Source organism: Haplochromis burtoni, unplaced genomic scaffold (genome assembly GCF_018398535.1).
Source record: "Haplochromis burtoni strain Fernald_Lab_line unplaced genomic scaffold, NCSU_Asbu1 Contig_132, whole genome shotgun sequence".
In the NCBI taxonomy this organism is placed as follows: Eukaryota; Metazoa; Chordata; class Actinopteri; order Cichliformes; family Cichlidae; genus Haplochromis; species Haplochromis burtoni.
In genome coordinates, this window is record NW_024582493.1 from 346,134 (window position 1) to 369,028 (window position 22,895).

General features: G+C 43.0%; 1 protein-coding gene across 5 annotated transcripts in view; it reads left to right on the forward strand.

Annotated features, from left to right (window-relative positions):
- The window catches only part of sgsm2 (small G protein signaling modulator 2), a 110,962-nt gene that overhangs the window by 9,736 nt on the left and 78,331 nt on the right, over positions 1-22,895 (forward strand). For all 5 annotated transcript variants that reach the window (XM_042224201.1, XM_042224200.1, XM_042224202.1 and 2 more), the window contains exon 2: positions 134-209. In XM_042224201.1, the coding sequence (XP_042080135.1) occupies positions 134-209 (76 nt within the window). The remainder of the gene's footprint in view (positions 1-133; positions 210-22,895) is intronic.

Genomic DNA, 22,895 nt, shown 5'->3' on the forward strand with positions numbered 1-22,895 from the left:
TGTGACAGTAGCTTTTATGTAAAACTGATGCAGATTAGCTTGACTGTGAGACTGGATGCAGCTACCATCTCTAAGGTTAAGGTTAAAGACAATGACTCTTAGCACAGAGTCACTCCGGCTCTTCTGTGTGCAGGTGAAGCAGATTATGGAGGAAGCAGTGACTAAGAAGTTTGTCCACGAAGACAGCAGCCACATCATCGCTCTCTGCAGTGAGTACTCTTCCTTTTCTCTCGTTTTCCACCACATGTACAGTTGTGTGTCTTCACAGGATGTTGCATCGACTTATAGTGATTGTCTGGATTTGATCAAAACTGTAATTGCTGGGGTGATGACACATTTTCACGTCAATATAATTTTCATTCCCTCCTGTAAAATGTTCTCACTAAACATAATTTAGCATCACCCTTCCCATCAGTGCCTCTCTCTCTCTCACACACACAACACACCACCCACACACACACCACACACACACACACACACACACACACACAAACACTTGTTGAACTCCTTACCAGGTGACTTAATGCTGCTTCTCCATCAAGGACTTCCTTTGACGTCACTGTGACTGTGCTGCTGTCTCAGTGGAACGTTAGTAATCACAATGGAGATAATGGAAACCTAATTTCATAGAGAGGCTGTACAAAACCCAAGCTTTCTAAGCCTGTCTGTGTGCAAGTGTGTGTGTGGCCGGACACAGGGGGGTTGCCCCTCCTGACCGGCTTGTTGAGCTTGCAGTACTGTATGAGTCACAGCTTCCATGCTGGTTACAAAGCTGCCTCCGCCTATAGCTGCAGATCAGCCAAGTCACCGATCTCACAGCCAAAGCTTCTCTTTCTTGGGATAAAGATATATAACTGCACCATAACTCGAATAAAATACATGCGTTTTAAAATTTTATCTGAATATGACAAATGCTGAGGTTTTGGCCTCTGACTATTTAATTAAATGTCCAAATATAACAGAAAACGTAGAGACTTCTGATAAGTCTGGGTCGTTGCTTTATTCTCTGACCCAAAACATCCGTCACTCCTGATGAAGAACTACCTCCAGAAGACCAAAGTGAGTCTTACTGACTGGCCTGCACAAAACCCCGACCTGTTAACTGAAGACCAAGGTCTGTGCCAGAAGAGCAGCTTGTGAGACAAGGATCAGAAATCATTTGCTGTGAAATATGTATTTTAAAAAAAAGGGCAGCACGGTGGTTAGCACTGCTGCCGCACAGCAAGAAGGTCCTGAGTTCAATTCCATCATCAGGCCGGGGTCTTTCTGTGTGGAGTTTGCATGTTCTCCCCGTGTTTGCGTGGGTTCCCTCCGGGTACTCCGGCTTCCTCCCACCGTCCAAAGACATGCAGCTTGTGGGGATAGGTTAATTGGATAATCCAAATTGCCACTAGGTGTGAATGTGCGAATGGTTGTCTGTCCCTGTGTGTTGGCCCTGCAACGGACTGGCCCTATGACAGCTAGGATAGCTGAAAAGGAGAAGCGAATGGATGGGTGAAAAAAATGCATGTTCATAGTGGGACTAATAATTCTGCAGATACAAGCAGTGGAAATGAGCTTCATCTCAAGGGTAGGTGGGGTAGTTTAGGGGGGGGGGGGTCGCATTGCTACTCCTTCACATCAGGAGAGTCATTTAGGGATGTTCAGGCGAGGTGTTTCTGGTCTGTCCTATCGGAAATCCTTGTTTCCACGGTTCTCTTTCTCCCTGAATATGAACAGCAGATAAAATCTAAACCCAAGAGCAGGAGTCGGTATATGGACGTCACTCTTTCTTTTAAACATATCAGAAATCGTGTGTCCACCGGGTGTTACCTGGTGGCTTGCTGGCTGCCATTCATTCATCCAGTTATTCCTCATCTGGCAGAGCTTTTCCCCCTAAACGGATGCTCCCTGAGCGTATTTCCATCTCTTCATGTCTTCTCAGCCTCAGTAACTGTAACCTGCACGCTGTCTCATCTCCTGTCACATTTCTCTCCCCCTCTGCTCTCCTGTCCATTTGTCCTGTCCCCCTCCTCACGCATCGCATATGTGTAAGAAAAATGATGTTTCATATATATGCTACTTTAACCTTTATTATTATAAATGCTTTACAGAGACTGAAATGAAAAGAAAAGGCTTTTTTTTTTAAATTAAAAGTTGAATTTTCTCAAATGAAACTAAGTAGTCGGCGTCTCGATGGATGGCCATGGTTTAGCCTGGCAGGACCTTAGATGATACCTGAGGACTGACAGCTGCCTGCTGGTAAAATTCCCCAGGTGTCGCACGTCAGCTGCTTGTCCGCTTTGTTGACCGAACCAAAGAACCACCTCTTTGACTTAAGATGTAGTAATAAGATCATCCTTTCCACACCCACACAAGCAGTGACACGAGTGATAACACGAGTGGCACTGCTGTCAGGTGCACAGTGGGGGAACGCTGTAGTATAAGAGAAGTGACTCAGACTGCACATGCTGGTTGTTCAGCCTTAAGTAACCTTGGCACTATCGATTTCTTCTCCTTTATTCTTATTAGTTTGCATTAAGCCCCACATCCACAGGATTATCACTGACTGACGAGGACCAGAAGTCTTCATGATAAAACTGTGAATCCATCCTTTTGGATTCATAGGAGGATTGTTCAATCCAGTTAATCCAGTCTGGTTATTCTGTAGAGTCTCAGTTAGAATTCCTCAGTATTATGGATGATGCAGTGTTGTTCCTCCTCAGCCACGGGCAGCTGATTTTCAGGAGATCATGATTAGATCCCTGACTCCTTTAGCCCACATGTTAAAGTGTAAAGTCTTCTCATGTATCAGAACTGATTCAACCTTTAGTGCGACAATAAAGTCGTTTTTGACATTGAGACAGTTTTCAGTCACGTGCGGGGAAAGCTTTAAAGTAGAGAGTGTGGCTGTGTTAAAGAAGGGAAGCAGCCTGAAGTATGAGAATGCGTCATTAAAATGTTCTGTTTACAACCTGCGATCAGAGTTTTGCAGCCCACAATTTAAAAATCCAAAATTGTACTTGATTAAAATCTAGCTGATCTCCTACCAGCAGTGCTGCACTCTTCAGTGCTCCATGAAACCTGCTCTAATCACTTGTCGTTTGAAAATTTCCAATGTCCTTTCATACGTCAGCGACACATCCACCTTACTTTCATGTTGGCAAAGAGAAGGAAGAACGGCTGCTGAGTGAAACACTGCCATTGCAGCGTTCTCAATAATCCTTGACATGAACGCAGAGTCTGGCCGAGTGCTCAGATTTGCACGTCCAGAGGTGCGAAAGGACCCGACCTTAAAGGCCAGGGAGGAATTACAGCTATTGTCATGTTTAAAATGAAGGAAGGTCAATTTTTGAAACGTTGTGTTGATAGATTTTTAAACTTTCTAGTTTTTTCCAGCCACTAAATGATCCTCATTTCCTGTGCCAAAGTAAACCAGGCAGTAACCACATGATGTTGCTGCACATTTACGTGCTTCTTCCTTTTCGAGGTCGAGCTGCTTCAGCACAGAGCGTACTGCTGGGAAGGACGAACTGCTGAAACCAGATCATTTCTCTGAGATGTGCTGACATTTAAAGATAATAGCAGCCTGTTCTCTAATGTTGGTGCACACACACTGGATCATGCAAATTTCTCATCCACCGTCTTCACTTGATCCAACATTTGTCTTCAGAACAGCCAGAACCATGTTTGACCTCATCCAAGCTGTGGGAGTGCATGTCCTTCTAACTGCTGATGTGAGAAGAGGGCGCTGTGGAAATTAAACTGTCAGCCTTAGTTTTAATCATAACTCTTCAAGGCAGCACCCAGAGGCGAGGTCTCTCACCTGTCACTGCTGGGCTGGAATGACGTTGTTGAAACAGGCGCTAAAGTCTCGGCAGCGCTGCTCTGCTAACTCAACAAAGCTAAGTGAACTCGACTAATCGAGCAGATGAGATTAAAAGTAAAGGAACTTTTACACAGTAACATAGATGGTTTTATTTAAAACATTGTGGCCTGTTACATAATAACTGGTATGTAGTTTTAGAAAAATAAGTGAATCGATAGATCTGAAGTAGGACGGTAGGAAAAAACGTTTCTTAGCTTCCTTTTTAAAACCTCACCTGTATTCTGAGCTGCATTTCTCAATGACTGGTATATTTATGATTTTGACATCCCATCAGTAACAATTTATATCAAGCTGTTATTCTTTAAAAGCCTGTTTTATGCTAACTGCACTGCAGTAGTTTCTATGAATGTAGCGGAAAGTTTTACTTTTGCTCGAGTCTATTTTTCCCGTTTATTCCCGTCACCGTAAATGAATGGTGGCAATAAAAGGGAAGCACAGCAGTAACTATGCTACTCTAATTAATTTCTTAGAGCCAAATGCATGATGTGATCAGTCAGTGTCTCTAAAATCTGCTCAAGTGATTTTAGACAGAGCCTGAAGCATCTCATAACGTTATCTGGAGCTGCTGATGGTTGAAACGGTTGCTTATTAGATATATGGGCTTGGACAGTGCAAGTGTGTGGTTTCCCTTTTATTTAATAAAGCAGATCTTTAAGGAAGAGTAATTATTTTTGTTAGACCTTAGCAGCGGCACACAGCAGTCCGGATTGTTTTCAAGCCAGCCTTGGAAGAGACAGGACAGTGGTGGAAATGTGATGTAATCATATTTACATATTTGGAGGTTTAGCACTCATTAAAATAAATGGAACTGGCTTTAATTTGACACCAGTGGCCACATAGTTAGTTAGAGCTCAAAAACGGATTCTAAGTGATATCTTTAGGCTCTTTGTTAGTGTCAGGCTGTTTCTTTAGTTGAATCTACCAATAAAAACCAAAGATGTTTCAGGCCTAAACAAAAAACAAACTCTCTGCAGCAGATGAACAGTATGTGAAAGTGATATCCTTCAGAAATAGGACCTGACACAGTTGGTCTCATAGGAAGGGTGTCCATCAGCAAGTCATTCTAAAGGATGAGAAACAGGGAAAAGGCTGAGGTCATCCAAATTATATAAGAACTGAAATTCAGTGGGTTTGTTCTTTATCCTGTCTTCCTTCTCTCACAGCAGATGGCCCCGCCCCTCCCTGAGCCTGGTTCTGCTGGAGGTTTCTTCCTGTTAAAAGGGAGTTTTTCCTTCCAACGGCAACAAAAGGCCTGCCCATAGGGGGTCATATGATTGTTGGGTTTTTCTCTGTATGTATTGTTGTAGGGTCTACCTTACAATATAAAGCGCCTTGAGGTGACTGACAGAACTCTTCCTGAAGATTTGTGAAAGAAATTGCAAGAAAGCTCAGCTAGGCCGTTCAGATCATGTTGAAGAATAAAGGTGGTCTTACCAAATATTAATGTCCAATCTTGTTGGGATCGTGCAAACTCTGCTTTTGCTTTTACATCTGGACATGTTTCAATAAATTAATGATTCAATTAATGAAAAACTAAAGAAATGAGAGCTGGCTAAAGATTTTCACAGTAGTGTCCTCACGATTTTGCTTCTTATATCTCACACAAAAATGATTTGAAAATTGTCTTCGACCCACAGACTGCACTGAAACCTGTTTTCTATGCGCCGCTACTGTAGTGTACGCGTCAGCTTCCTCTCTGATGTTTGCATGAAGTTTTGTGACACAAGTGGCTGTTACTGACTGTACAAATCTGCTGTGTGCCCACACGACCCCATCAAGGAAATTACTATTTGACCCTGTTGCACCTTTAATGTGCGCTCGGCCCACAGATGTGCAAATGTGTTAATGTGTGTATGTGAGCGAGAGGGAGAGAGAGAGCGTGCTTATAATATGCCAGCTCATGGAGTGTGTCGTGAGATGCACATGCACACCTATACCTGACTGTTACAGAGACTGCATTTGAGGACATTTCACTTTCTTCATGCAGCTAAAATATTCCAGTGTATGAGCAGTTGGTAATATAATCCGGTGCAGATGCTCCCTCTTCACTGTAATGTCCTAAACTGCTGCAAATGTTACATAGAGTCTGTAGAGTCGAGCAGCCTGGTCAGACCCTGTCATATTCATCTCATCACTCCTGGGCTGAAAGCCCGCAGGCTAAATAAGTGACGTCAGCGTAATGCAGGCTGATTGTCAACCTCTACAGCTCAGGGGTTCTCAGGAAAGGTGAAAGGTAAAAGGTCAGGTGGTAATGATAAGTAATGATCTCTGCAAATGAATGAGTCACGAGGCTCTGTTAACATCTACTGATGAAGGCCACTGTTTTTATTATTAAAAGCCAACAGGAAGCACTTTGTTATTTTGGTGGAGAGGGACTATTAACCAAACAAAGAATACGTATTTCATAATTATTTAATTTTTATGGAAACTGCCAAGAAGGTGTTTGATGTATCCTTTGGACAGAGAAGAGAAGACAAGCAGACTCGGTGGTGGAATGAAGAAGTACAGGAAAGTGAAGGGAAGGAAGAGGTTAGCATTGAAAGGTGTGATAGCCGGGGACCTAAAGTAGAGAAGAGCTACTGGGAGGCTGCGTGTACAGCAAAGAGAGAGGTGGCAAAGACGTACAGTGAACTGAATATGAGGCAGAAGAAAGGAGACGTTCATCAACAAGGCTGATGTGAAGAGTTGTAGTAACTACAGAGGGATAAAGATGATGTGCGATGAAGATATGGGAAAGAGTAGTTCAAGCGAGGTTAAGAGGAAAGGTGACTATCAGCAAGCAGCACCATGGTGTCGTTCTGAGAAGAAGCACTACAGATGTGATGTTTACTGTGAGAGTGTTGATGGAGAAGTATAGAGAAGGTCGGACACAGCAAGACGATGCTGAGGGAAGATACAGGGGTGGGGGTGAAAGTACATCGGGCATCTGTTCTGGTTGAGTTATGCACCAGATAAAAGAGAAATGAAAGTAGATGCGAGACAGAATGCATGCAATTGAACGAGAGGGGGAGCAGATGAGCCGGTGAAGATGCAAATAGGTGAGGCAGTGAAGGTGGACGAGTTTAAAAACCTGGGGTCAGCCGCTAAAGGCAGAGGACGGTGCACGAGAGAGGTGACCAGTATAGGCAGGATGATTGTGGGACCTGCTCTGATGTATGGAGTCGGTGGCAATGACAAAAAGACAGGAAGACCAGGATGGACAAGAGTGGAAATGAGTGCATCAGAGGGGTTTGGAGATAACGTTAGACCGAGGAGGGATATCGAGTATGAAGCTGTCACGCCGGAGAAAAAGAGAAAGACCATAGAGAAGATTCATAGATGATACCATCCCTAAAGCAGCAGCTGACATCTTGTGTGACTGACCTTTCCGATACAAATGAAAACAGAAATACTTGAAGAGTTGATGCACAAAGTACCCATTGTGTTTAAGTGGCCTGTCGGGACTCTTGTTGGGTCCTCCTCCATCCCCTCCACAAGACCCAGAGCTCATTAGAGAGAAGGAAACTTGATGCAAAGACATTTCTTTTTAGTGCACTTCCTCTTCCTTTCCTTGCATTGATATTAATGAGCCATTCAGCTTGGCTGACCAAAGAATTTCAGTGGGAGCTGGTGGCAGCCCTGGTATCTACTGCAGTTATACATAGACATAGTTATACAACAGTCAACTCCAACCACACAGTGAGACTAGCCAACAAACATCCTGTGCGTTTCTATGTGTAGGAGTCCAGAATGTCTCCACAACCTTCAGACCGATAATATAACTCTCCCTCATTAGCCTCCTGGATGGGGGAGTCGAGTTGTGCAAAGTGTGATTTCTGTTTTGTGAAAAGCATTACTTGTTATGGTGTCATACGTATTAGCCATGTGTGTGTGTGTGTGTGTGTGTGTGTGTGTGTGTGTGTGTGTGTGTGTGTGTGTGTGTGTGCGCGCATTCAACACACAAAATCTCAAAAGAAAATCGTGCCCAGGACTGGGCACTGCGCATGTGTTTATAAAAAGAGATGCTAAGAAATTGTCTTGACATTATACCAGAACATTTTGTTTTTAATATTAAAATGTAACTGCTTTCACACTGTCTTTAAAATATAAATACACATGCTAATAAATCAAACCTTCTCGTAACCTCTGTGTACACATACTGAATTTGGCTGTGGGGGGGGCACAACACTTGACGGATTATTGAAAGCAGCTGCACTGGACCTTAAAACACTGGCAACCTATTGCCTCAATTTTGCCAGTTGATGAACTGAAAAGTAAAACATTTTCAAATATTTGATATTTTGGTTTAGGTTTTATATTTTCTTATTTATGTTTCCAATTCAGTTTTATTTATATGTCGCCAAATCATAACAACTTAAGAGCAAGGTAAAGACCCCACAATGTAATAGTTATGGCTGTAATTCCACTACATACTATATCTTCCATAATTAAATATTGGTGTGATAGTTTCATCTTTCTCACACACTGAGACCTTTTTGTAGGGCAGCTCGATTATGGCAAAAATGATAATCATGATTATTTTCACTGACATTGAGATCTCGATTATTTGACGATATTTATTTAACAATAACAACGTGTTGAATAATGACTTTAAAAAATAATATAAAATAGTGTGCAAATACCGATAACAGTGCAAATGTTTGCAAAATAAGAAATAAATGAAAAATGTAAACATCCATGTTTAGTGAACTTTGCAGTGTTGCTCTGTGGTGCAGCTACGACACCGTAGCAAAGTTTACACACTGTGTCTACTTGATCCACGTCTGACTGCCAACCCATTTGCCACACGGAGCAGCGCGAGAGTAAAGCACGAGGGAGGGGCTAATAATCGGCTCAGTCATTTTTAATGATTGTCGAAAGCCCAGATCGTAATCGAGATTAAAATTCGATTAATTGAGCAGCCCTACCTTTTTGTGTTTGCTGATATTTATTGAGCTGTTTGAAACGTATTCTAATTATCTGCCACTTAAAACACGTTACTCCTCTTCTGTTCACTCAGCAGTAGCTATCAGTCTTTAGTGCTAGATATGAGTGCTGGGACTGGATTTATTTACGTATGCACTATGACTGCCCTGCAAGGATCCAGTATCTCCGTGCCCTCACTGGGATACCATCTGGATGCAGCACATGACAGACTGACTCTTTTGCTACTGTTTTGCATTAGAACCTGTCTGTCAGATTTAAGGTGCTAGAACACCATTCAGGATTGCACCGTTCCACTAATCCACTGATTAAAACCAAAGAGCAACAGAAGAATACATAACTGAAATCAGCAGTGGGAATAGAGACTCGTCATACGAGATTATTTGGGGCCTACAGAGCAAAGCATGTACCTTTGTTACAGAGCAGTTATCACCAGAGAAAAGTCATGTACTACTCGGTACTGAGAGACTTCTAATGCTGAGGTCTGAGTGCTATCTCGCCCTTACCCTAACGAGTGCCATGTTTTTGGAAAAAAAAAAAAATCCTGTCCATACATGCAGTTTGAAAAAATATCTTTGTTCACATGTAAATGCAAAAAACTAAGTCAAACGCTGTCAACATGCTAAAGCAACAGGTGGCGATGTAATCCTAACCATGTAGAAATGTTGGCCAATCAGAACTGTGGAAGCCTGAGAGGGAAAGAGTAAAGAAAGACCACCGACCTGATCTCGTCCAAAACCAATGTTGGCGTCAGGATTTGGGTTGTGAGAGTGTCTGTGCTGAAGCCACGTCTGAAGTTCACTCTGACCTCTGTTTTTCTAAATGGAGGGACAGTAACTGTGTGTAAAAACTGGTCAGATTGACAGCAACAGTATTTTGTCTCTGTCCACCATTGGAGAAATTCATCTGCAATAACGTGGTGCACAGCGTGACGTCAAGACAGGCGCACCCCTTTGACGTCACATGACTAAATCTCTGTTTTCTGTACACACGTAAACACAAAGATGGAGTTTTCGAAAATCTGCACCCTGGCAGGAGTTTTTAAAAATCTCTTTTTTCAGTGATTCGAAACGCCGTTTATGTGTGGACAAAAGGCCCAAACGCATTGAAGAAGCTGCGTTTTCAGAAATGCCCGTGTACGTGTGGATGCAGCCGTAAACTGATTTTTTTCTTGATTGCCAAGACTTGAGAAAAACAATTGTCCAAATCCAAAAAGAACATAGTCTGATAACCTGGGTTTATGGTTATTACTGATGATGCCTCAGGTCTGACAGGGTTAATGATGGAGATGATGTTTCCCAGTTATTACAGTTGTCCCATACTCCTCATAGATGATGTTATCTTCCATTAAAAGCTGACCTCTACAGATTGTCAGTGGGTCTGTGTTGAGCACAGTTGCAGGCCTGTTTTGAATATCAGTCTTTCATCGTATAGACCTGATTCTGACCGCCTTACAGACAGGTCTTTGTTCTGGCCTCTCAGATTCTATGACTTTTTCAATGCTGCTTTGAATAGCCTTAAAATGTGTACAGATGTGCTTCTACATGTATCCTCTGCACCAATTAAATAACCAACGTTTAACATATGTGCAAAAACCTGACAAAACTTCACAAACTTATGATGATAAAGACATGTCAAGAAATGTCCCATGTTGTTTTTTACCAGCATTGAAAGTCTAAGAACATCTTGGTAGTCTGACCGACTACAGTCAAAACTGAAGACCAGTTCAGCCTGTTCAGCTATACTCATGACCAGGTAGCTGAATTGTTTACCAATTTGTACTAATTTTTTACATTTGTTTGGTTTTAATGGAGAGCAACAGAATGAAAATCCATAAAAACCAAATAACTCGATGTGTATGTCATTGAGGAAATAAGTATTTGATTCCAAAGCAAAGCCTGACCTAGTATTGGGTGGAGAAACCCTTGTTGGCAAGCACAGTGGTAAGGTGTTTCTTGTAGTTGGTCACCAGGAGGGATTTTGGCCCATTGCTCTTTGCAGAAACTCTCTAAAGTCTTTAGGTTGCTGCTTCATTGGCAAACGTAAGACAAGTCTGCACATCTGTGTTGATCTTGCAGACACTGTATTTCTATTACAGCGCAGTGTTACTAATGGCATTTTTGGTGACTGTGCTCACAGCTGACAGATCAGTAACAAGCTCCTCCTTCCGTTCATTTTGGGATGATCCAGCACCTTTCTCGTGATCATCCTCACGTCGTGAGGCGAGATATTAAGCTCCAGACGAAGGGCAACTGATGGTCGTTTTATATTTCTTCCATGTCTAAATAATCACACCAACAGTTATCACCCTTTCACCAAGCTTCTTGCAGCCCATTTCACTTTTGTGCAGATCTACAATCTTGTCCCCGATGTCCTCTGACAGCCCTTTGATTTTGCAGTGGTGGAGTCACTGAGGCTGAGGACCCATGTGCTTTATGCACTGAGATCAAGAGTATTTGTGACTGATTAACTGATTATAATCACCAATCTGTGGGAACCTGAATCCTGGCTATGTTATAGGGGATCAAGTACTTATTAGATAATATTAGAAATCAATGATTACTTTTAAACAAACTATTTTTTCTGTAAATGCGGATAAAGTTATCCGCATTAGTTAAAGTACGTAACTACAAACTACAGCAGCCATCATGGCCTTTGGGTGGAGCTGTGCACTTTGTTATGGCTGAAGTACAGGGAGGTGAGAAACGAGGGGGTGACGGGGGTGTTAGAAAGAGTACACGATTTGATGAACTGGAAATGTTTCAACGAGTGGTGCAAAAGAACTGGGGGATGTTGAGGAAGAGGGCAGAAACGACTAATGGGCTCATTAGGAAAGTCGCGGTCATGTAATGACCTGTCACCCAGTGGACATCTGGGGTTCCACGCACTGTAGAGGGATGAACAGACAGAAATAGAAAGAGCAATTAGGAAAGAGACAGTTGAAGCATTAGGAAAGAAGAAAGAGGAGGGAGACACATTTAACCAGTTTTCAGATGGATTTTAATTGGACATGGACTGTGATCAAAATCTCTCTCTGCGTGACATCTCGCCAGTCCTCCAGTTTCCCCCACAGTCCAAGGACGTGTTTTAAAGAATGTTTTTGCATATTCGCGGTGAGAATTGGAGAATTGTGGACTTGCATGTCTGACACTTATTGGAAAGTAGATACTTCTGTTTCAGAAAATGTGCTTGCATAAAATGTTCTTTTTAACATCAAATAAAATTATTTTAAAAAACTACCAAACACTTGATCTAAGCAGATTCTTGGGTGGATTACTTAATGTCTTGATGCACGCTCAATCATCCAGGTAAGTAAATCCCAAAAGGTTGATTCTCTTCATCTGGACGTTTTCAGTGCCCATTGTTCGTTCGGTGCGTTAGTTTCAGTCACTGTGGAAATGTCCTGTTTATAAGGTCAGAAACCTGCAGTCAGCTGAGACTGAAGGAGTCATCTGGATGAGTGACGAAACGTTTCTCCCACTGAAAACGTCCAGATGAACCGAATCAACCTTTTGGGAAAATGGCCATGACTGTACATGTGAGAGTCTACAGTTATGGCCATGTCTAAGTCCTGGAACTCTAAGGTCCTGGTGGTTAATCTGCTTTAAGTCGAGCCTTTGCTGGACAGGTGTTTAAGAGAATGGATGGAGGGCTGGAATAAAAACAGAGCTTAGCTGGTGATTTGAACACTTTTCCTGTCCACAACAATTATGGGCCGTTACGCTGACTTATACTGTTTCCCTCATATTTTATAGACAAGGCAATTAATCAGTTTATAATCACAATACCTGATATTAATTGAAAATAACTGTTGGCTATTTTCACTCTGTTCCACCACAGATGCCTCTCTAATTGACTTAATTGACTGTATTGCTGGTGACTTCATTACTCCACTCCATCTTCCAGGAATCTTAATTTGCTATAACCCAATGTTGCTTTCCACGATCAGTTTGTGGAAGAGGGGATGAAAGATCACGATCCTAATGCAGATCGTGACAGAGAGTGTAACGACACAGCAGCCGACACGCGTCCAAAGAGAGCAACATCATACGTATACGAGGACCGTAAGTGGTGACCGATGAAAAAGCAGAGGGCCAAAAGGCAATAAGGGCTTTGAAGACTGCACATCAGAGTCAGAGCAGAGTCGTGACTGGAGACGCACCACTCTGTGTAATCCTTCTGGCTTCACTCACATCACAGTGTGCAGGCTGCAGCTGCAACATGAAAGCGTATGTGTGTACATGCACAAACTGCCAGGGCCGGGCTGATTAACGGGTCTCAGCACAGTTGTTCAGACAGCCCAGGATTTTTTCATTGTAAATGTGACCATCTATATTAACTGACCATAAATAGTCAATCACAGTCTGATGGGCTGATGCAGGAAAACACCTCTGTAAGGAGATAAATGCCATTATTAGCACATGTAGGAAGGCAAGCAATCTAAATGGGTATTATGCATAACACTGGCTTGCCTGTGATTGCGCTTGTATGACAATAAAATATAAATGGGTAAGTATATACGTGTAAAAATGTGAAGAGAAATACTGAAGCCACTGCCAGAGAAGAGAAAACAGCCAACATTAGTCTCACAGTGTTACTTCACTCAGTATCTCTCACCCACCGCCTGCTGACCTGAAAGGAAGCTGTAAAACTTTATTTTTTTAACTTCTCTCCTTCCCACAAAGCCCACAGAGAACAGAGCCGGGTTTGGAACAAGTGCCTCCAAACCTTCACGGAGACTTGTCAAAGTGTAAATGTTGCTGTTCTCTCTCTTTACAGCCTGTTGCTTCTATTTTTTCTTCTATAAACGTGCCAGTGCTAACCAGCTGGCTAATTATTAATGCAGGCTAAATGTTTTGAAAACCATTAAAATGATAAAATATTATATTTGGTTTTACAAGCAATCTCCTGGGCAGAAACATGAGGTTCAACCAAATCACAACAGCAGTCTGTGTAAGACAACGACACCCCCCCCACACACACACACGCACACACACCACCACCACCACCACCCTTTAAGCAAGCATTTGAAACCAAGTGAATACATAAAAAAGCTGCATTTCCTATACTGTGCCCTTGAGACTGGCTCCAAAGTGAGTCAGTCCCATAAATTCTCCTGTTAAAATATTCGACTTCACAGCATTTGACATCATGTTTACAGCCTCTGTATGTGCAGTGTCCTCTGAGGTTTTCCCCTCATCCATCTGGATACGGATGAGACTTAAATTTAGGGAACGGTTGCTATGTTTAAAGACCTGTTGGCACTGACAGCTGTTGCTGGTCAGCGTCTGCTATGTCTCACTAGTTTGAGTCACTCAGCTGAAGCTCTGCTGTTTGCACTGTTGGTGCATTTTGGAGCACTTTAAAAGAGTGTTTTAATCTGGTAGGTTATGCCATATCATATATCATATATCATGCTGCCCACTGTAATATTGATATAAATTTTCCTGTGGAAAAAAAATGTCCCCTTGCAGGTTTAATAATATAGTGAAGCTCCATAGCACACGCACAACAACGAGACAAGCTGAGGCATGTCTGAGAGCAAGAGCAGCAGTTATCCTCCAATGACAGTTTAGAGCCTGAGAGGGGAGCTAAAGTCTGCAAAACTGTTACAACTGAAGGTGGAAACGACAAACATGTTTCAGTCCTAATGACCGGAGAGCAAACGGTGGATAGAAATTTACTGATGCTGTTACAGGCAAATGATGGCTTCAAGCACCTGGTTAGAAAGCTCGATGCAAGGTCCAACATCTGTTAGGCTTAATTTTATTATGTAACAATACTGTGCACATAAACATCATCATGACCCACCCCGACTGTTAGTGTTAATTCACAGTGTTAGTTTGCGTTGCTACCATATATAACTGCTAACCAAGCTGTTGACTTAGTTTTCCACCGTCTTGGCAGAGATATCTGTATATATATATTAGGGGTGCAACGATACTCGTATCGATATTGAACTGTTCGATACAGTGCTTTCGGTTCGGTACGCATATGTATCGAACAATACAAAATTTTTAATTTATTTTATCAACTTTTCTTCTGACGATGCTGTCTGTGTTGAGCGCTCAGTGGATCTGCGCTCGACTACTCGCCTAGGCTGCACTGTCGAGCGCAGATCCATGAGCGCAGCGCAAGCTAGCAAGACAGAAACTAACGTGGCAAATTGAACCTCCCCCACCCTCATTCAGATCTGGCCTTTGGAACTATTTTGGTTTTCATGTGACGTATGACCCTGAAGGTAAGCGCGTCATGGACTAAAGTAAAACAGTATGTTGGATGTGCCACGCAATGCTCATTACATTGGTGGGAAATAGTGCGTTAGCGCAGCTACGGGGCGATCCGCGGTAGCTCGTTAACGGAGATTTGCCGTGTTGTGGCGTTAACGTCATTTCAACGAGATTAACGCTGACAGCACTAGTGGGAACACAACGAATATGACTGCACATTTACCCGACATCATCCTAGTGCAAAGACAAGTGGAAGCAGACAAAAACAACAAGCATGCATGCTACAAACTTTACCCGAGTCATTTAGACAGCCGTTAGCACATGATTCTCCTTATGGGGACCTGATATGTTTAATATTGTGGCGAGCTCAGACAAGGAGGAGACGGAGGTTCGTTTGGTCTTGCTTCCCGTGAGCTAGCCAGGGAGCACAGCCGTTTATTGACATCTGCAGAAGAACACTGCCGCTAGCTAACTGCTCAGCGCAGCAACCGCACAGCAACAACAACACACAGAGCGCCCTCTGACCCCGGAAGGACACACCGTCGCAGCGAGAAGGCGTCACCCGTCACTATGGCAACATAAACAAAACATAACTGTACAAACAGAACCCCGAACAGCCCTGACCCGCTACATAGCCCCCACCTAAGGGGTCAGTCGTCCCCGACTACCCCATTACCCCACACAAAGTCCTGCAAATGTCCAGGTGCCTTCTTTTGGCGCACCGGCCGGTCACGACCGGCGGGGGAAAAGTCACTCGGGTCAGAACATGGGGTGCCACCATCATCCCACTTCTGACACCAATGTGGCGAGCTCAGACAAGGAGGAGACGGAGGTGTCGTTTGGTCTTGCTTCCCGTGAGCTAGCCAGGGAGCACAGCCGTTTATTGACATCTGCAGAAGAACACTGCCGCTAGCTAACTGCTCAGCGCGGCAACCGCACAGCAACAACAACAACAACACACAGGGCGCCCTCTGACCCCGGAAGGACACACCGTCGCAGCGAGAGGGCGTCACCCGTCACTATGGCAACATAAACAAAACATAACTGTACAAACAGAACCCCGAACAGCCCTGACCCGCTACAATATGCTGCTGAGAATATAGCCCAGAAGAAGCGTATAGTATAGCTTTTATTTTGGAAAGAGCCATTTCTCTGTAATAAACTCTCTTTTCCAAAGATGAGTGATTCCTCAATCAGATACAGGTGTTACCGCGCCAGATCCGCGGCCCCGAACCGTAGTAAGGAAACCTCTGGCAGTTACTTGAAGGTTCCGTAACTGACTCGTAGCCGGCAACAGCTTACTATACAGGTCAACTCCGCTAGCAAAAAGATCGAAGGAGGCGTAGGAAACTGCTTCACCGAACTTTATTTCTTCTCTAAGGCACGAACACCGCGTACAGTGGGCTGAAACAGTTTACTCACAGCGAGCATCGCCGACACAACTCTGGCTGTCGAGGGAGTTATTATATTCCTTTTATTTATTTTCTTTTCGTCTCTTCTGTAGCTAACCGTTACTTTTTCCCCTTCTCCGCTCTCTCTCTTCACACACACACCAGGCAGTCCCGCTACACACATCCCGAATACATTTCCCATCAGGCTTCATCCTTAAAGGGCCATGCCTGTAACACAGGGCTTGCAAAATCGCTAGCCCGACGTCCCGGGGCTAGCGATTTTTCCAGTCGGGCTACCAAAATCTATCTCTGCCCTGCCCGTCGGGCTATTGTAGGAAGGAAAAATATATGTCAATGCTTTTGCATTCTTTCGGAAATGTAGCTGGGTAATTATGTCATTGGCATCGGTGAGCCACTGTCAATATGTGACATATTGAAATCGCGTTTGAATTTGCGCTTGTTTTTTGCTTTCACTTTGCAAATGTCCAGGTGCCTTCTTTTGGCGCACCGGCCGGTCACGACCGGCGGGGGAAAAGTCACTCGGGTCAGAACATGGGGTGCCACCATCATCCCACTTCTGACACCAATGTGGCGAGCTCAGACAACGAGGAGACGGAGGTGTCGTTTGGTCTTGCTTCCCGTGAGCTAGCCAGGGAGCACAGCCGTTTATTGACATCTGCAGAAGAACACTGCCGCTAGCTAACTGCTCAGCGCGGCAACGCACAGAACAACAACAACAACACACAGGGCGCCCTCTGACCCCGAAGGACACACCGTCGCAGCGAGAGGGCGTCACCCGTCACTATGGCAACATAAACAAAACATAACTGTACAAACAGAACCCCGAACAGCCCTGACCCGCTACAATATGCTGCTGAGAATATAGCCCACAAGAAGCGTATAGTATTTAGCTTTTATTTTGGAAAGAGACCATTTCTCTGTAATAAACTCTCTTTTCCAAAGATGAGTGATTCCTCAATCAGATTTATTTTTTAATTACTTTGTTGTTTCAGCAACATTAAATTTAAAAACTGTACTTTTGAGTTAAAATATATTTATAATTTTAATAAATGACAAATTAAAAAAGGCATGAACATTTTTTTGTATCGAAAAAATATCGAACCGTGACACCAAAGTATCGAACCGAACCGTGAATTTTGTGTATCGTTGCACCCCTAAAACATAAAATCGTCTTTTAAAAAGTGTATATATATATATTCTTTCACAGTAAGTGGAGGACTAATAAGAGACACGATTCAGAAATATCAAAGTGACAACAGAGAGAAACAAACGTGTTTGCTGATGTATGCTGCTCTTTGTTCGATTGCAATTTGGAGCCCTTTAACACATCCCACTGCAGTGTCTAACCTCCCACTGCTCCACAGCTCACATTTACACATCACACATTTCTTAGAAAACAAGAAACTGATTTATTTTCAGTCAGCACCAATGCTAGCTATCACAATACATACAAAAGATAGCGTTCAGCCATTATGGAAACGCTAAGAAGAGGCAGCTGGGTTTGGTGTGTTGCATTTTACATCCGTTACTCATCTTATTAGAGATTCCAGACAAAAATGTCCAAACTTCCTGTAACAGTACCAGTGACTTGATTTTCCATCACAGTGAAACTTTACCTGTATTTTTCTTTCCCATGTCATAAATCAAAATGTGATTCTTATTTGACTGGAGAAAAATGTTTTTATTAGCTCTATTCTTATTCTGGCTTGTAAATGGTAAATGGACAGGGATAGCTCAGTAGGTAGAGTGGTTGGCCCTTGATCAGAAGGTCGGGAGTTCAACTCCCCTGAACGGCTACCCTGAGGCACCCCTGAGCAAGGTACAACAACCACTACACACTGCTCCCCGGGCGCTGCGTTGGTGGCTGCCCACTGCTTCACTGGGTGAATTCTAACTACATTCAACGTGGGTTTACTATCATTTCCCAAGGATACTTGATATGCAGACTGCAGGAGCCAGGGATCGAACCACCAACCTTCCGACCAGTAGGTGACCTGAGCTACAGCCAGGAGGTAGCTTATCTTGTAAAAATAAGTGATATAGTGAAACATGTTGAACTAATCATGTAACTGTAGCATTTCCAAATGCTTTGTTTCTTATGGAATGCAGACTAAACACTGAAATGTCGTGCCAATGGTTCAAATTGTCAGACCCGATTAAAGGCTTTAAGATAACAGAGCACAGGACTGTTTCCCTTTCTCGCTCCCTGATGTTCAATTTATTTGGCTCCCTCAGAGGTAATGGAGAATCACAGGAATCGTAACTCACGAGAGACTGTAGTGAGGCGTCAGGTACACCGTTGATTAGGATGGGTGTCCATGGCAACCCTGCCCTCCCTAGATAACTGTTTGTAAAACAGCACCTTCAGAACTATGAGCAAATTTAGACTCATTCAGAGGGGCATCTGTGATGTCTGAGTCTCTGCTGGTGGGCTATTTGATGTTTATTCAGGGGCCGTTGCACTTGCGAGTTGGCGGCTGGAGCTGTGATGTAACTGGCCCAGTACTGCAAAGCAGCAGCTATAGCTCGATCTGCATGGCTATAAGTTGACGCAATACACACTCGTAGGGAGAGAGAGAGAGAAAAACAGAGCAGAGGAAGAGGCTCAGGTTTGAGGTGAATCTCCCTTCATTCATGTTGTGATCTGTTTCTGGGTGTAACACTGCTGTCGGTGGCATTCATGCAGTCTGTCACAGAGGAGCTGTACTCATCAATGTCCATCTGTGTGTCATAGGTAGACTGAGAGGCATGAAGGCAGCCTGTCTGCTGTTTGCAATGGCTGCACGAAGTTCTTTTATTGTAAGCTTAGCATTAGCATCTGTTGAAATGAATGCAGCTGATATTAGCTTAGCATATAAAAAGGTTTGCACTGAACCATGAGGAATTCCAGGTTAGCAGCGTGCTGTCTCTCAGTGATAAAAGTTCATGCACCAAGCTGGGCTCACACAGCTCAGCCTCTCTGGTTGTAATGCCATCATTTGTGAGGAAAATGCTGGTTAAAAGCAGCTCATTCAGTTCTAACTGAGCTCATAGTACTCAACGTCTCGCCGTCTTTATTTAAGGTCTCAATGCTGCCTACAAGTACTTCTGCTCAGCTGGGTGGAGTGTGTAACCTCCAGTGTTTTGGAGAGCTCAGGCATGAGTCTCATAGTGGTGACAGCGCTGCTGGAGCAGAGTAATCTGATTTCTAAAAGATCCCTGTTGAGAGTATGTTTAAAATATGTGAAAGTGTTCTGTATGAAGAGACTAGCAAGTATCAAATACGTCTGCAGATTCTTGAAAGACACTGAATGTTGCACGCATGCTGTCGTCTTAGTCCTACAGAAAATCTTCAGTAGGGTCTGAATCATTTAGTTTATGTTGTTTTGTTTATTAGCGTTTTCCAAAGAAATCTTTTAAGCAGATATCTGAGTGAACATGAGATCCTGTGTGTCTCTGCATGGTGTACAGCAACAAACAACCTTGGTAACTGTGGAAATGTTCAAATAGGGTGTGAGTGGGTGCACGGGTGAATGTGTGCTGGGACAAATAGGCTGAATGTTCTGCACGTCATTCAAATCAAAGTTCTTTGTGTGCTGTCGATGCTGTTTTGTTTTTTTAATTTGCATTCTTTTTATTATTTATTTATTGTTCATATAAATATGAATACACTGCATATTAAAGGTCATCACACAGTCCCCATCAAAAGTTTGAGACCACTTGAAAAACAGCCAAAAATCCTATTTTGCACGATTGGACCTGAACAAGGTTCCAAGTAGAGCTTCAACATGCAACAAGAAGAAATGGGAGTGAGACGAAACATTTTTTAAACATGCAAATGATTGATTAATTTGATTTCAGTCAATCAATTCATTGCATTTATTGAAAACAACACTTAAACCAAAACAGGCTGTTTTACAGCTGATCAAAAGTTTAGGAGCACATGCCTTTAAAAGGCCAAATCTGTGCACAAATGTTTATTCACTGTCATTTTCTGTCAGGCAGTCACACTGTCATGATGCTCTGATGGCAAAGGCAAAGAAAACTTGTCTTCTTGCTGCATGTTTAAGCTCTACTTATTAAGATCCAACAATGCAAAATGTGATTTCGGGCCGTTTTGGTGGTCTTGAACTTTTGATCCAGACTGTATATGCCATTACATGTGTCATTTGTGGACTCTGCATATAATAGTCTAAAGGTTACTATTGTGGTCACTGCCTGTGCTTTTTCTTTTATTAAGAGCCAGAAGTGATTTAGACCAAAGAGCGGTTCGCTAGCTGAGGCTAACTCGCTTGTTTTGAAAGCTGCCGCTGTTTACTGTACGACACATATCTGCTGGTATGTAGCGGCTCAGTGATGCAACCTTTTTCACTGAAAATATAAAACTAATATTTTGGCTTTGGATACATTTGTATATGTGCTGCTGTCGGTCACTGACTGGTTAATGAAACAGCTCTGTGTTTCATTCTGTGGAAATGACTGGGAATTAATCGTTATATGGAAGATAATATAAGGCCCAGCTTAAACAATACATTCCACACTTTGTAAAGTTAAATATAACAAATAAATATGTCTAATAAATCTATTGAATTAGTAGAGTAAGAAAACTGGACGAAGATTAATAAAATAAAAATGTATGAAATTATACTATAATTAGTCAATCAGTTTTTAATTAGTGTCACTTCAGCACATGAAACACTACTCTGATTACTTTCCAGTAGTGCAGCGTCGCTGTGATATGCATCATCAGTGTAACAGTGAAGCAGACATCGGTTCAAATTCAGGTGTTAATGATGATTAGAGTCACTCAGTTACACCTCTGTAGCAGCTCAGCCATGTTCGCTCACAACAGAAAGGATTGCAGTGTCACGACGCTGCATCGCCACAACCAACCTTAGCGTTTCCCCACCAGCTCAATCTCACTTTAACCTCTGACTTTAGTCATTTACCTGTTAAGGTTTGGCAAAGTCAGCCATCTACCATGTAGGCAAACAGGGCCTACATGGTAGATGTTGTCATATGATCGAGCCAGTTCATTAGAATTAGAGTGCAAGTTGATATAAAGCACAAATACACCCAAAACAGATAAAAACATAAAAACAAATTCATACAGTGGGGCAAAAAAGTATTTAGTCAGCCACCGATTGTGCAAGTTCCCCCACGGAAGAGATCATTATTTGTATTATTATTTCAGTGCACAGGTGTAGCAAAATGTGACCAATAAAACTAGATATTTACAGTGGGGCAAAAAAGTATTTAGTCAGCCACCGATTGTGCAAGTTCCCCCACCTAAAATGATGACAGAGGTCAGTAATTTGCACCAGAGGTACACTTCAACTGTGAGAGACAGAATGTGAAAAAAAAATCCATGAATCCACATGGTAGGATTTGTAAAGAATTTATTCGTAAACCAGGGTGGAAAATAAGTATTTGGTCAATAACAAAAATACAACTCAATACTTTGTAACATAACCTTTGTTGGCAATAACAGAGGTCAAACGTTTACTATAGGTCTTTACCAGGTTTGCACACACAGTAGCTGGTATTTTGGCCCATTCCTCCATGCAGATCTTCTCGAGAGCAGTGATGTTTTGGGGCTGTCGCCGAGCAACACGGACTTTCAACTCCCGCCACAGATTTTCTATGGGGTTGAGGTCTGGAGACTGGCTAGGCCACTCCAGGACTTTCAAATGCTTCTTACGGAGCCACTCCTTTGTTGCCCGGGCGGTGTGTTTTGGATCATTGTCATGTTGGAAGACCCAGCCTCGTTTCATCTTCAAAGTTCTCACTGATGGAAGGAGGTTTTGGCTCAAAATCTCACGATACATGGCCCCATTCATTCTGTCCTTAACACGGATCAGTCGTCCTGTCCCCTTGGCAGAAAAACAGCCCCATAGCATGATGTTTCCACCCCCATGCTTCACAGTAGGTATGGTGTTCTTGGGATGCAACTCAGTATTCTTCTTCCTCCAAACACGACGAGTTGAGTTTATACCAAAAAGTTCTACTTTGGTTTCATCTGACCACATGACATTCTCCCAATCCTCTGCTGTATCATCCATGTGCTCTCTGGCAAACTTCAGACGGGCCTGGACATGCACTGGCTTCAGCAGCGGAACACGTCTGGGACTGCGGGATTTGATTCCCTGCCGTTGTAGTGTGTTACTGATGGTGTCCTTCGAAAGCTCTTTGGTCTTGGCCATGGCGGAGTTTGGAGTCTGACTGTTTGAGGCTGTGGACAGGTGTCTTTCATACAGATGATGAGTTCAAACAGGTGCCATTCATACAGGTAACGAGTGGGGGACAGAAAAGCTTCTTACAGAAGACGTTACAGGTCTGTGAGAGCCAGAGATTTTCCTTGTTTGAGGTGACCAAATACTTATTTTCCACCCTGATTTACGAATAAATTCTTTACAAATCCTACCATGTGGATTCATGGATTTTTTTTTCACATTCTGTCTCTCACAGTTGAAGTGTACCTCT